At 32.2% G+C, this 13,968-nt stretch overlaps 1 protein-coding gene across 3 annotated transcripts in view; it reads left to right on the forward strand.

The window, feature by feature from the left end:
* LOC135219611 (armadillo-like helical domain-containing protein 3) overlaps positions 1-9,883 on the forward strand; it is a 166,240-nt gene extending 156,357 nt beyond the window's left edge. For 2 of the 3 annotated variants that reach the window (XM_064256515.1, XM_064256516.1), the window contains exons 13-15: positions 6,538-6,616; positions 7,508-7,624; positions 8,184-9,883. In XM_064256515.1, the coding sequence (XP_064112585.1) occupies positions 6,538-6,616; positions 7,508-7,624; positions 8,184-8,276 (289 nt within the window). In that variant the 3' untranslated portion in view covers positions 8,277-9,883. The remainder of the gene's footprint in view (positions 1-6,537; positions 6,617-7,507; positions 7,625-8,183) is intronic. The other variant, XM_064256517.1, reaches the window with a different exon arrangement.
* Positions 9,884-13,968: the final 4,085 nt, after the last annotated feature.

Genomic DNA, 13,968 nt, shown 5'->3' on the forward strand with positions numbered 1-13,968 from the left:
TGAAGGTAAATGATTGAATATTACTAAAACTATAAGAGTTTTAGCTTACAATTTGTTTTTTGCGTTTTTCGACCATTTTCGGTAGAGTCAAAATTGACCGAAGGATTGAAAATGTCACTTATCATTTTTTATATGAAAAATATTTTTTCAAACTGATAAAAGCTACAACCATGGGTTGTTTTTAGTTGTATTGTGCATGAGATTGCGCACATTTCCATATATAAAACTTTATGTAACGGCTAATTTTAAAATGGTGCAAACATTACCACAATCGCATGTATGATTTTTTTCGGAAGTTACCGCGCGGACTTAAGGAAAAAGTTTTTTCATAAATTCACCATAAATCGAAATATTGTGCTAAAGACTTCCAATTTGTTGCATATTTAAGGTAAATAGTTGAATATTACTACAATAATAAGCATTTTAGCTTACAATTGCGTTTTTCGACCATTTCGGTAGAGTCAAAGTTGACCGAAGGTTGAAATTTTGGCACTTATCGTTATTTATATGGAAATATTTCAAAACTGATAAAAGTTACAATCATGAGTATTTTTTTGTTGGATTTTAAATGAAATTGCGCACATTTTCATATATAATACTTCATGTAAAACGGATAATTTAAAACGGTGTGCAAAAATTATGTCAAAGTGACGAAATATTTTTGAGATTTGTCACTGATACTTTTTAGTGCGATAAGAAAGAAAAATTCGCGTTGCGCGCCTCCGTAACGATTGTAAACAAAACAACGCCTTGGATCTGTGAACTCCCAGCATCCCCCAAGGCGCGTGATTCAAAAGTTTTCGGCGGTAGGCCTATAATATTTTTCGGCGAATTTTTTAAAAAAACTTTTTTGAGCCGAGTTAGGTACGTCCATTCGGAAATCCGAGATTTTGACGCGACGTTTAATACGTCCATTCGGAAAAATCGGAGATTTTGACGCGAGTTTAATCGTCCATTCGGCGTTTAAGGGTTAAAGAACAATAATCTATCCATTTCACTCTTAAAAATGGATAACCCTCTCTCTCTCTCTCTCTCTCTCTCTCTCTCTCTCTCTCTCTCTCTCTCTCTCTCTCTCTCTCTCTTGACACACGAGATACACATATGTCATAGTGGTAACTCTCGCCCTTTGTTTGGCTGGAAGTGAATGTATAAGTACATCTTTAGTTGAAGAAGAAGAAGAAGAAGAAGAAGAAGAAGAAGAGGAGAAAATGGAAGAGAAGTAAACAAAACTGAAATGACAGAAAAAAAATATAGAAAAACAAAAGAACAAGTAAAAAGTATGGATGCAGAGATACTCATTGATACTACATATGAGGCAATCAAGTAGCATACATACGAAGAAATAAATTATGACATGACAACACAAAAGAAAATCCCGAAGAGGCTCTACCCAGGTCTAAACAATGATGGGAAAGAGGAAAAAATAGACAAAAAAGACAAAGTCTGCAACCTTTTGAAAAGAGGGAATTGCAGATTCGGAGAAAAATGTTACTACAAACATCCTAAGGTATGTCACAAGTATGAAATATATGGTAAATGTGCATACCTAGACGGCTATGAGGATAATTGCAGAGATCTACATCCAAAAATATGCAAAAACCTAAAAGAAGGAAAAGGATGTAAGTTCGACAAAAAATGTAAATATATGCACCCTGTAGCCATGAATCAAAATCAAAGAAATAATCAATCAAATAATAAAATCCAAAATAAGAAAGAAACAAACAAAGAGAGGAACAAAGAATATCAGGTGAAAGGAAATAACCAGCCATCACCGTGATATGGTGTGTCAACAAAATATTTCCAATCATCAGCTCTAAGATACAATTCAAGAGATAAGAAACTGTATTTATGATGCAAGAGGATATTGCAGATATGGAGAAATGCAGCTTCAGACACAAAATGAATAATTATGATGAAGGAAGATCAAATATTATGGAAAAGTTGGATTTTTTAATGTCAGAATTTCTGGAAATGAAGAAAAGAACAACATACCAGAACAGGAAAGAGACATGGGAAAATCCTTATTATTACCCATATTAAATGAAGGAGAAAACACGCAAACCATCATAGTGATGAATGCGCAGGGTTTAGTTACGAGTAACTCAAAAAGAAAAATAGAGTACTTAGAAGAACTAACCCAAATTGAAAAGAAAATAGATATAATGAATATAAGTGAAACCTGGTATTCCCAAGAGACTGGGAATGACGATCAAATAAAAGGGTTCCAAACTTATAGATTAGATAGAAAAAATAGGAATCAAGGGGGAACCGCAATATATGGGAAAGACAAAAAACAAGGAAAAATAGATGAGAAATATAGTAACTCAGAAAAGAGGGAATTGCAGATTCGGAGAAAAATCTTACTACAAACATCCTAAGGTATGTCACAACTATGAAATATATGGTGAATGTGCATACCTAGACGGCTATGAGGATGATTGCAGAGATCTACATCCAAAAATATGCAAAAACCTAAAAGAAGGAAAAAGGATGTAAGTTCAACAAAAATGTAAATATATGCCCCACCTGTAGCCATGAATCAAAATCAAAGAAATAATCAATCAAATAATAAAATCCAAAATAAGAAAGAAAGAAACAAAGAGAGGAACAAAGAATATCAGGTGAAAGGAAATAACCAGCCATCACCGCGACATGGTGTGTCAACAAAATATTTCCAATCATCAGCTCCAAGATACAATTCAAGAGATAAGAACTGTATTTATGATGCAAGAGGATATTGCAGATACAGAGAAAATGCAGATTCAGACACAAAATGAATAATTATGATGAAGGAAGATCAAATATTATGGAAAAGTTGGATTTTTTAATGTCAGAATTTCTGGAAATGAAGAAAAGAACAACATACCAGAACAGGAAAGAGACATGGGAAAATCCTTTTTTATTTCCCATATTAAATGAAGGAGAAAACACGCAAACCATCATAGTGATGAATGAGCAGGGTTTAGTTACAAGTAACTCAAAAAGAAAAATAGAGTACTTAGAAGAACTAACCCAAATTGAAAAGAAAATAGATATAATGAATATAAGTGAAACCTGGTATTCCCATGAGACTGGGAATGATGATCAAATAAAAGGGTTCCAGACTTATAGATCAGATAGAAAAAATAGGAATCAAGGGGGAACCGCAATATATAGGAAAGACAAAAACAAGGAAAAATAGATGAGAAATATAGTAACTCAGAATGTGAACTAATAGCGGTAGATTTTGAATCTGAAAAATTAATGAACATAGTAATATATAGACCCCCTAATACTAAAGAGTTTGACATAATAATAGAAAAATTGGATGATATATGTAGAAATCACAAGGACTGGACTATTCTCCTATCCGGAAACTTTAACTTTCCTTTCGTAGACTGGAAAGAACGAATAGGATATTGTGGTTGTATTTATACATATTAAAAAGAGAGTAATAGTAGTGCAGAAGATAAGAGGCAATTCGAAAAGCTATTAGATATGCTACTAGAATACAACAATCAACAAATAAATCACCTGCCAACGAGAAAGGAAAATACTTTAGAACTAGTATTTGTGAACTAGGTTAATTATGTTAAAGAAATAATAGTTTATAATGCGAGTCTTTCAGACCATAATGTCATAGAATTAATTAACAGTCCATTCCAAAGCAAGTGAAAACAGAGATAAGCAAGAAATGAAAAAGTGGGAAGAATATGGAAAATACAACTTCTTCAGTAAAAATATAAAATGGTCAGAAATAAATGAAGAATTAAACAAAGATTGGGATAACATTTTTTTAAGTGATGACATAAGGGTAAATACGGAGATATTATATAAAATATTAGAGAAAATAGTGGATAAATATATACTGAAGAAGAAAAGTAAACATCAGTCATGCATACCAAGAGACAGAAGGATCTTGTTCCAGAAAATCAGAAAGTGGATAAAAGGTCTTGCAAAAAAAAAAAAAAATGCATGGAAAAGTTATAGAACTAAAAAGTAAGATAGAAAAATGCAGAACAAAAGATTGATACAATCAAAAGAAAATGAAAAACGGGACTTGGAAGAAAAAACCTTAGTAAATATCAAGCAAAAACCCAAACTATTATACCCTCCACGCGAAAAAGATGAATAAAAGAAGAATAGAAATAGGCCCTCTAAGAATTGAAGGGAGATTAACGAATGAAAAAAAGGAAATATGCAACATATTGGCAGAACGATATAAGAGAGAATTCTCTCCTAGAATTGATAATGAAGATAATGATATAGAAGTAAGGGACAAAAATGGTGAATATTTAGCTGACATAGATATTAACCCTCTTACGCTGATTGGACGTATTAAACGTCGACATAAATTGTCCCCCGGTGCCGATTGGATGTATTAAACATCGACATAAAAAAGTTTTTTTTAAAATTCGCGGAAAAATACTTATAGGCCTACCAGCCGAAAACTTTTGAATCACGTGCCTTGGGGGATGCTGGGAGCTCACGGATCAAGACGTTGTTTTGTTTACAATCGTTACGCAGGCGCACAAGTGCAAATTTCTTTCTTATCGCACTAAAAAGTATCAGTGACACATCTCAAATTATTTCGTCACTTTGACATAATTTTTGCACCATTTTAAATTAGCCGTTACATGGAGTATTATACGTATATGAAAGTGTGCGCAATTTCATGTAAAATACAACAAAAAAATACTCATGATTGTAGCCTTTATCAGTTTTGAAATATTTTTATATAAATAACGATAAGTGCCAAAATTTCAACCTTCGGTCAACTTTGACTCTAACGAAATGGTCAAAAAACGCAATTGTATATATTCTAGTAATATTCAATCATTTACCTTCATATTGCAACAAATTGGACGTCTCTAGCACAATATTTCGATTTATGGTGAATTTATGAAAAAACTTTTTCCTTACGTCCACGCGGTAACTCTTCCGATAAATTTTTTCGTGCAATTGTCGTAATGTTTGCACCATTTTAAATTTGCCGTTACATAAAATTTTATATATGGAAATGTGCGCAATTTCATGCACAATACAACTAAAAACAACCCATGGTTGTAGCTTTTATCAGTTTTGAAATATTTTTATATAAATAACGATGTGCCAAAATTTCAACCTTCGGTCAACTTTGACTCTACTGAAATGGTCGAAAAACGCAACTGTAAGCTAAAACTATTATATTCTAGTAAAATTCAATCATTTACTTTCATTTTGCAACAAATTGGAAGTCTCTTGCACAATATTTCGATTTATGGTGAATTTATGAAAAAAAAAAAAAAAAAAAAATTTTTCCTTACGTCCACGCGGTAACTCTAACGAAAAAAATCAGAAATTTTATCGTGCGATTGTCGTAATGTTTACACCATTTTAAATTAGCAGTTACATAAAGTTTTATGTATGAAAATGTGCGCAATTTCATGTAGAATACAATTAAAAATGATTGAAGGTTGTAGCTTTTCTCATTTTTGAAATATTTGCATATAAATCACAATAAATAGAAAAAAAAAAACACGTTCGGTCAACTTTAACTCTGCCGAAATGGTTGAAAAACGCAATTGTAAGCTAAAACTCTTACAGTCTAGTAATATTCAGTCATTTATCTTCATTTTGAAACAAATTCGAAGTCTCTAGCACAATATTTAGATTTATGGTGAATTTAAAAAAAAAACTTTCCTTCCCTCTGTGCGCGGATTCTCCGCCGCAAATCTCCGAAATGCGTACGTCGCATTATCGTTATATTTGGTCCGTTTCATATTAGGCGTTTCATAGAGTTTTATATATGAAAATGTGCGCAATTTTATGTAGAATACAAAAAAAATAATTGAAGGTTGTAGCTTTTCTCATTATCGAAATATTTGCATATAAAACAAAATACATTTAAAAAATCGACATTCCGTCAACTTTAACTCGTCCGAAATGGTCAAAAACTGCAATTGTAAGCTAAAACACTTTTAGTATAGTAATATTCAATCATTTATCTTCATTTTGAAACAAATTAGAAGTCTCTAGAACAATATTTTGATTTATGGTCTTTGGTCTAAATTCTCTCTCTCTCTCTCTCTCTCTCTCTCTCTCTCTCTCTCGCTCTCTCTCTCCTCTCTCTCTCTCTCTCTCCTTCTTCCTTCTCCTCTTCATCATCCTCTCCCTCCTCTCTCTCTCTCTCCTGACATTGTTGATACTGTAGTTTACACTAAAATGGGTGTATTTTACCAGACTATTAATATAGTTTGATGAAAAATAATCATCTGCTCAAGTTGGAGAATTCACTGTGCAATATGTATTAAGATTTAATGTTAGGAAAAACTGTACAGGATTCCTTATCTTTTATATGTGTTCACAGCTTTATAAGAAATGTTATTTTCATGATAAAATAAATTTTTGAACATACTCAACTGGTAGTTATATATATAGCTGATGTCAGGGACGTAAGCTATACGTATATATAACTACCAGGTGAGTTAGATGTTTAAAATATATATATCCAGATTGTATCATACTCAAAGACCATTAGCATGAATTTGGTTAGACTAATTGTATATTTCTCAACAGGTCCATCATCAACCATTTTACTCCTAAACTAGACAGGTGGAGTCAGGAACATGGTGTGTCCACACTTACAGAAGAGCAGGTCTGTTATACTGGTTATGTATTAAATGGCCATTAAGGATATTTGCTTTCTTCCTGCAATATCCGTACAGTAGGTTTCAGTAAATCATTATAAAAAGTGCAAGTACATAACATAATTAAAGCTGATATACTCAGTAAAAAAAACTGCAAAAATAAAGCCAAAGGATGGTAATTTTCTGATGATTTTCTGAAAAAAAACATTTCCATATTTACTGTCTGAAGAAAATTGAAGTCCTTTTCACCAGATAATGCAAATTAGATTTCTTTATGCTGTATTAATATAATTTGGTAGAGTAACATTTCTTATTTGTTCCTATGAGATTGGAGGTCAGTCCTAACCATGTCGGATGTTTTGACAGTGCTCTATTTAAATTATATAGTTATAATAGTAATTATGGGATTTGAAGTTACTGAATCTGAATCACCTTATGAAGATTAAACTTCCTTCAGTTTGATCATGTAATATATTTTTGACATCTAAGTAATTATTTACTTGTGCTTGAACTTAAATGCAAGATGTAACCTTTTGTATATTGTACTTTTTCTTGGATTGGGACCTCTGGAATTGCTGTTTTAATATATCAAGTGTTTTACAGGTTCATTTTGGTAACAAAATGAACCTGTATTAATTGTGCTGTTCATGGAGAACTGGAACCAAGCAATTAATGGGATTTTATCTGAAATCAGTTTGTATATAGGTTGCATTTTATAGTATATTTTAATTATCTTGGTAATTGTTTTATTATTAGCTCTAGGTAATTTTTTTTCATGAAAATCAGGGGGTTCTTTATATTTCCTCACTCCGCTTAAGCCAGTTTGAGTGTTAGAACAAATGTCATTTTCACTTTTTGTAAATAGAAAATAAACAAAGACCTCTTTTATTTAATTCCAGGTCTTAGAGGTGGTACGAAATAACTACGATAGCCTTACTCTGAAGTTGCATGATAGTCTCGACCAGTACGAAAAATATGCTGAAAAGCCTCAACACGCCAACTTTTTCACAAACATGGTGAGTAACCATTCAAATTTTTCTTGGGCTAAATTTCATCATCATATTTATATAAATGTGCCAGATTTCATAAGCATTTTTGTTAAATTAATAAATGCTATATCCAGTTTTTATTGCTTATTAATAGATTTAGTGTAAAATGAAAGCTTGTGTTTTTCATTTTATAGTTTAGTGCTTGTACAGATATAAAGTCATATAGAACTTGAAAGAATTCAATATAGTAGCAGTTGAAATGTGAAATTTTGACAGATTAACTGGGATGTTTCAGGTAAACAGTTTTTTACCAATACATATTAATTCTGACTGTCAAATATTATTTCTGCTACATTGGACTTGTTTATTCCGTAAATGTGGTCTTCCTAAGCAACATGGTTACAGTATCCTCAACATAGTACTGTATGCTCTTTTAGAGCTGATTATAGTCCAAGTCTTTTTATAATAAAAACAATACCATAAGTCAGCAATCGGTATTTTAGTGAAGTATATCTATAAGGGAAAAAATTTAAATAATAACAATTTGGATATGAAAAACTTATTCCTGTGCTTTTGTTTATTTCAGGTGCGTAGCATACTAAGTGATACTAGGCAGAGTATCAATTTTTGTGCCTTTGAAAACCTGTCTATATTACAAGAGCTTAGTCAGTCATCCTAAATTCTGTTTTGGGGAACCTGAAATAATAAAAATTAGTGGTAAGTTTTTAATATTTATACAGTACGTATACAGTTAACATGATTGCTTATAGCATGAAGATTGTCTGGGTAAGGTAAAGGTTGCAAGATATTAGTTGGGATTTTGCAGATAGGCTATTATTGAACATTACAACTTCAGTAAACTTATATTTTCAGGTAATTGTCTGCAGTATTACTGCTGTGAATCAATAATGAAAAGAATTTTATTTTACGCCTCTTTACCAGATTTATCCTTTCTCAATGTGGTGTGGTTTTTGTTGAAATGGCAAAAACTTTTATATACAATTAAGCTGTGTATCACAACTTTTTATAAGTGCATTAGTAAATGTTTTTTAACCCAAAATATTTTAAAATTCAATTCTGCTATGTATGCACTTATATAGCTGCTTGAAGGATTAGACTTATAGATATGAGGAACTTATAAATACTTTGTAAAAGACATTAATGTAATTGGAAATGTTCATCATCTGTTATTTTACCACAGTGGAGAAATTCATTGACTTATTAATTTTTGTACTGCTTTATAATTTCTTTCACAATGCAGTAAAGGACTGCATTTCATAGAATTGAAAAATATCTTTCATTATATATGAAAATTATCATTCATTTTATATATGTAGTGTACAAGTTTACAAAAATTTTCATCAGACTTTATGCTAAAGGCAAATTTCATAGCCTTAAATATTGTGTAAACCTAATGTTTTTCTGGTCAAATAGTTGCCTTTGAGGGATTCTAGGTCTATAATGCAGATAAATGAAAGGTCTCATATGGTACGTACATATTTTTATTTCTGAGCAGCTATGTGGTATTAATTTCATTTATCAGTGCAGCTATGTAGTATTTATTTAATTTGTCAGTAAGCTGTTTGATGTTATTTACACAGTATTTTGTGATGTTTGCTTGAACGATGCCTAGCTTGTTCTATCAAAACCTTTTGGTCACTTCCTTTTCTCTCTCTCCCCACTTTTATTTGTAGCCTTCCAGTCATCCAGATTCCCTCAGAGGTGCAAGTCAGGCTGTAGTAATTCCATTACCAAATTCAATTAAGAATTTCAACAAATATATGAAAATTTATACTAGATGTGTGGACATAAAGGTTTCAAGTTTTAGTGACTGAAGTGTTTCTAAAAGGCTGTAAGAAGAGATACTTTTGAAATTCTGTGTTCATGTGAGGGCAGTTGGGTTCCTGTGTTTTATGGATTGTATATATTTTTGTGAAATATGTAATTAGCTCTTAAGGGTTTCATACAGAAACTTTCAGTAGGGTTTAGATATGAAAGTACTTCTCATTATGAAATTAATTTGAGGCTTTTTTTTTAAGAAATAGCCAAAATTACTATTTAATGTATATAATATTGCTGTAGTTCAAAAAATGTATTTCTGTATTCACTTTTGAAGATTACACTTCATGTAATATGCTAAAACAGTTATTAATATATCAGTTTTATTGTAACCCAATTACATAATACTCTACTGATTCACAGTAGCTTTTGGATATGATTTGTATCTACTAGAGATTTGGTGACTTCCCTTAAAATATTTTTATCAGAAATAAACTGTAAAACTCTTATTTTCTTTTTCTTTTCCAGTGATGATATGCCGTGTAAATTTATTGTGATTTATGTACAATACAAAATTTTAGCACAGGTTTCCTTATTATTAAACTCTTTGAAAGATGCTTTTGAAGGTTAGTATATCATTCGAAGTAAGTTAACTATTATTTAGCACCATTTTCAGGGACTTCTGATGGCTGTATAAGTATAGACCCCCTCCATTTCAAGCTCCCCTAGTGATATTTTGATCTGTCAAGCCCCACAATAGACTCCTAGCACCTTGCCATTGGGTGGGGTTCCTTAGGGAACAAATAATTATTACAGCTTAGCTATATGTTTTAGGGCTGTTGCCTTGTATAATAAGGCGCCCTATGAGGTAATGTTAGACTTGCGATAATCTTACGCTAAGTCGGTTGGTATTGCACTTCCATATTCAATGGAGTGTCTTGGGGTTTGTAGATCACTTACGAGGTCGGTATTATCTTTTTTGGTTATGACGACGATGTGTTAAACTCATGATGATTCGGTGATGAGGCGAGGTTCTTGTAGAAAACACGAAGTATAAAAATATATATACTGTATTCTTCTGAGTTTACATGATGAAGATCAGGTATGATTGTACAAGTCTTCTAATGACGATAGCTTGATCGCCTCTGCCAATGATGATGGCTAATTCTATTCTCTCTACATGATAAAGCTCAGGTAAAGAGGTACAGGTGTTCTAATGACGATAGCTAACTCTATTCTGTCTATTCTACATCTCTGTTACAAGTCATAAAGGAGCAGACAGTAGCTCGAACATATGAACATACATACAATGAGACACACTACAGATCACATAGGCCGTTTGAATTATAGGTCGCAGTAGTTGTCTCAAGCAGGGAGCTTGGACTAATGTTTCAAAACAAATGAATGACCACAGATGACGGCATGTCAACTTAGCCTACATACTTTATTGTATACGTCATCTTTAGCGTCTCTAGTCTGATCACATTCCTGCAAGCAATCTGGTTGACCTCTTTAGTTTTAGTCTTTTATATATATGGACTAACTTCCATATTTTTTTTATTATGTAATCATTACATAAAAGCTCGGTCAGCTACCAAAACCAACTACTGAATATTACTCAAACTTGACTTGCATTTGACTTATAGGAGTGTGATACAGACACTATGTGAATATATATATATATATATATATATATATATATAATATATATATATATATATAGATATATCTATATATATATATATATATTATAATATATATATATATATATATATATATATTATATGATATATATATATATATATATATATGTAAAAAATACTTATAAGTAAAAAGAAATTCATGGTGTACACAAATACAGATTCAAGTAATAAGATATTAGACATAATATGGATATGATATTCGTAAATAATAGTGATCACGTGATATATACTGATACAGTTTTTCACTTCATCTCATTAAGATACATATGCTACAGAAAATACTAATGTACTCTGATAATCGCATAGAACAAAGATTAACATGATAAAAATCATATTTTAACTGATAAAAATTTCATATATGAATTGATAAAATTATTAATGTTTATGCTGATTGATTCGTTGATTTTTATGCTAACTGTTATATGTCTGCAGTTATTGGTAAGATAAAAGGTAACAGATTGATTATAGGCTACCTGATTTGTTTATACATATGTATATGGATTCATAGAATTATGATTAATATATGTGCACTTTAAATAGATTCCTATTGCGTACACGCAAAGATATATTTCGACTCTGTTACTTATGATCATTTATATATAGGATACATGATACTTTATATATATAGGATACATGACCGAGGTTATACTACTACACATTTAACTAGCGTTCGAACAACTTTTCGTCCATTACACAGTTCCAGACAACCACCTATAGCCAAATGAAATGGCCAATTCCATATGGTTAAAACAAGGGGAAAATTGCCTGGCGGGGTCCAACGTTCTATTTCGGCCTCATACTTATTCTCTGCATCCTAAGCCACACGATTACGTTCGCGATGAATAAAATCACCCCCAGCACGAGTCCTTCGCCAGCAAAGTAGAGTTGAATATCCTTCTGGTCATAATTGTCAGAAGTATGTCCCTTTTGTAGTCGATTTCCGACAGCCGCCGGAGCATTCCGCATTAAAACGAGATTAACGACGGGATACAGGTGTCGGTCGAAGAAGTCCAAGAAATTCCTTTCACATTGTAGGCGGTTGTTACTTGACTGCAGTCGTCCGCTGCGACGAACGATTTTTTGAAGTTGCGATGTGAAACTCTCGTACTGCAGGATACTGTAACCAGGTTCCATTAATCAGCCTGCAAGTGAAATTATACTTGTCACGAGGGCAAAGTAAATTCAGACGACATCCAAATACAGGGGGGGAGAAAGCCATTTAGAACCAGACTTAACCCACATGAATTCGCTGATATTTGTGGAATTCAAAAGAGTCAGCTGTACAAACTTTTTTATCCATGGCATTAACAATGAGTGAACCTATCCAGGTCTATGATGACTTGTAAAAATATCCATAATTATAAAAAATAAACAGATATCAATACGAATCTCAAAGAAAATTCGAAATTACTGGTAGTAAATTACTAGACAAAGAAGTGGAAAACAGAGCTATTTGTAAGATTGCCAGGCAACATAAGAGTCAAAGAGAATATTAATCATGATTCTGTATTTCTCTATGCTAACTGAAATTAAGTTGTGATAAAATCTGATCCTATTTGCCCCTAACAAAAGTTTCATATTCAATTTTCTCGCTCGCATCCTCTGAGGTTAATTTTTTAAAACTTTATTAATAGGTAGGAGATGCAATGCAAGAACCCACTATGTAACTAATTTTTATATAAACTTTGGGTTTTTTTAAAAAAATGTGACATTTTCCATTGAATGTTTTACTTGAATTGTAATAGGCTAATGTTGCAAGTAAATATTTCATATACATGACCTGATACTTCTAAATGTCTATGAGGTTCAGAAAAAATTAATTCATTTTGTTATTATAGAAATTCTATTTGCTTATTTTGTTTATTAATTTTAAAATGATTGCGATTCCTTAACTAAGTTTGCATTGCGCATACGGATAGACACTTGTACCTTACGTCTGCCTTGCCCATGAGAAGTTCGGGCTAAGCATTCCTTTCTCCAGCAACATGCTTTGCAAGCGCGAGATGACACACAGATGAAGCCTATGCAAGCAGATTATTGAGGTTAAACAGAACAATGAAGAGTCGGCAGACGAGACAGGCATCTTCTAGACTGATGACGTCGTCACCAGCTTAAGAGTTACGTTACTTGCTGTAATAGATACGACTTAAGTATTTTCAAATTATATTTTTTTTTGTTTTATAAGTATTTTTTACATATATATATATATATTCACATAGTGTCTGTATCACACTCCTATAAGTCAAATGCAAGTCAAGTTTGAGTAATATTCAGTATATTTGGTTTTGGTAGCTGACCGAGCTTTTATGTAATGATTACATAATAAAAATATGGAATGTTAGTCCATATATATAAAAGACTAAAACTAAAGAGGTCAACCAGATTGCTTGCAGGAATGTGATCAGACTAGAGACGCTAAAGATGACGTATACAATAAAGTATGTAGGCTAAGTTGACATGCCGTCATCTGTGGTCATTCATTTGTTTTGAAACAATAGTCCAAGCTCCCTGCTTGAGACAACTACCGTGACCTATAATTCAAACGGCCTATGTGATCTGTAGTGTGTCTCATTGTATGTATGTTCATATGTTCGAGCTACTGTCTGCTCCTTTATGACTTGTAACCGAGATGTAGAACAGACAGAATAGAGTTAGCTATCGTCATTAGAAGACCTGTACCTCTTTACCTAAGCTTTATCATGTAGAGAGAATAGAATTAGCCATCATCATTGGCAGAGGCGATCAAGCTATCGTCATTAGAAGACTTGTACAATGCGTCAGCTATGATAATTGCTTTCCCAGGTAGACATCTTATCTTGGTTCCAAAGACCTGAATGATCATTTGTCACCGAGTTCCTTTTAGACTGTGATTAAAGCCTTTGAAAAACT

The sequence above is a fragment of the Macrobrachium nipponense genome, chromosome 1, assembly GCF_015104395.2.
Source record: "Macrobrachium nipponense isolate FS-2020 chromosome 1, ASM1510439v2, whole genome shotgun sequence".
In the NCBI taxonomy this organism is placed as follows: Eukaryota; Metazoa; Arthropoda; class Malacostraca; order Decapoda; family Palaemonidae; genus Macrobrachium; species Macrobrachium nipponense.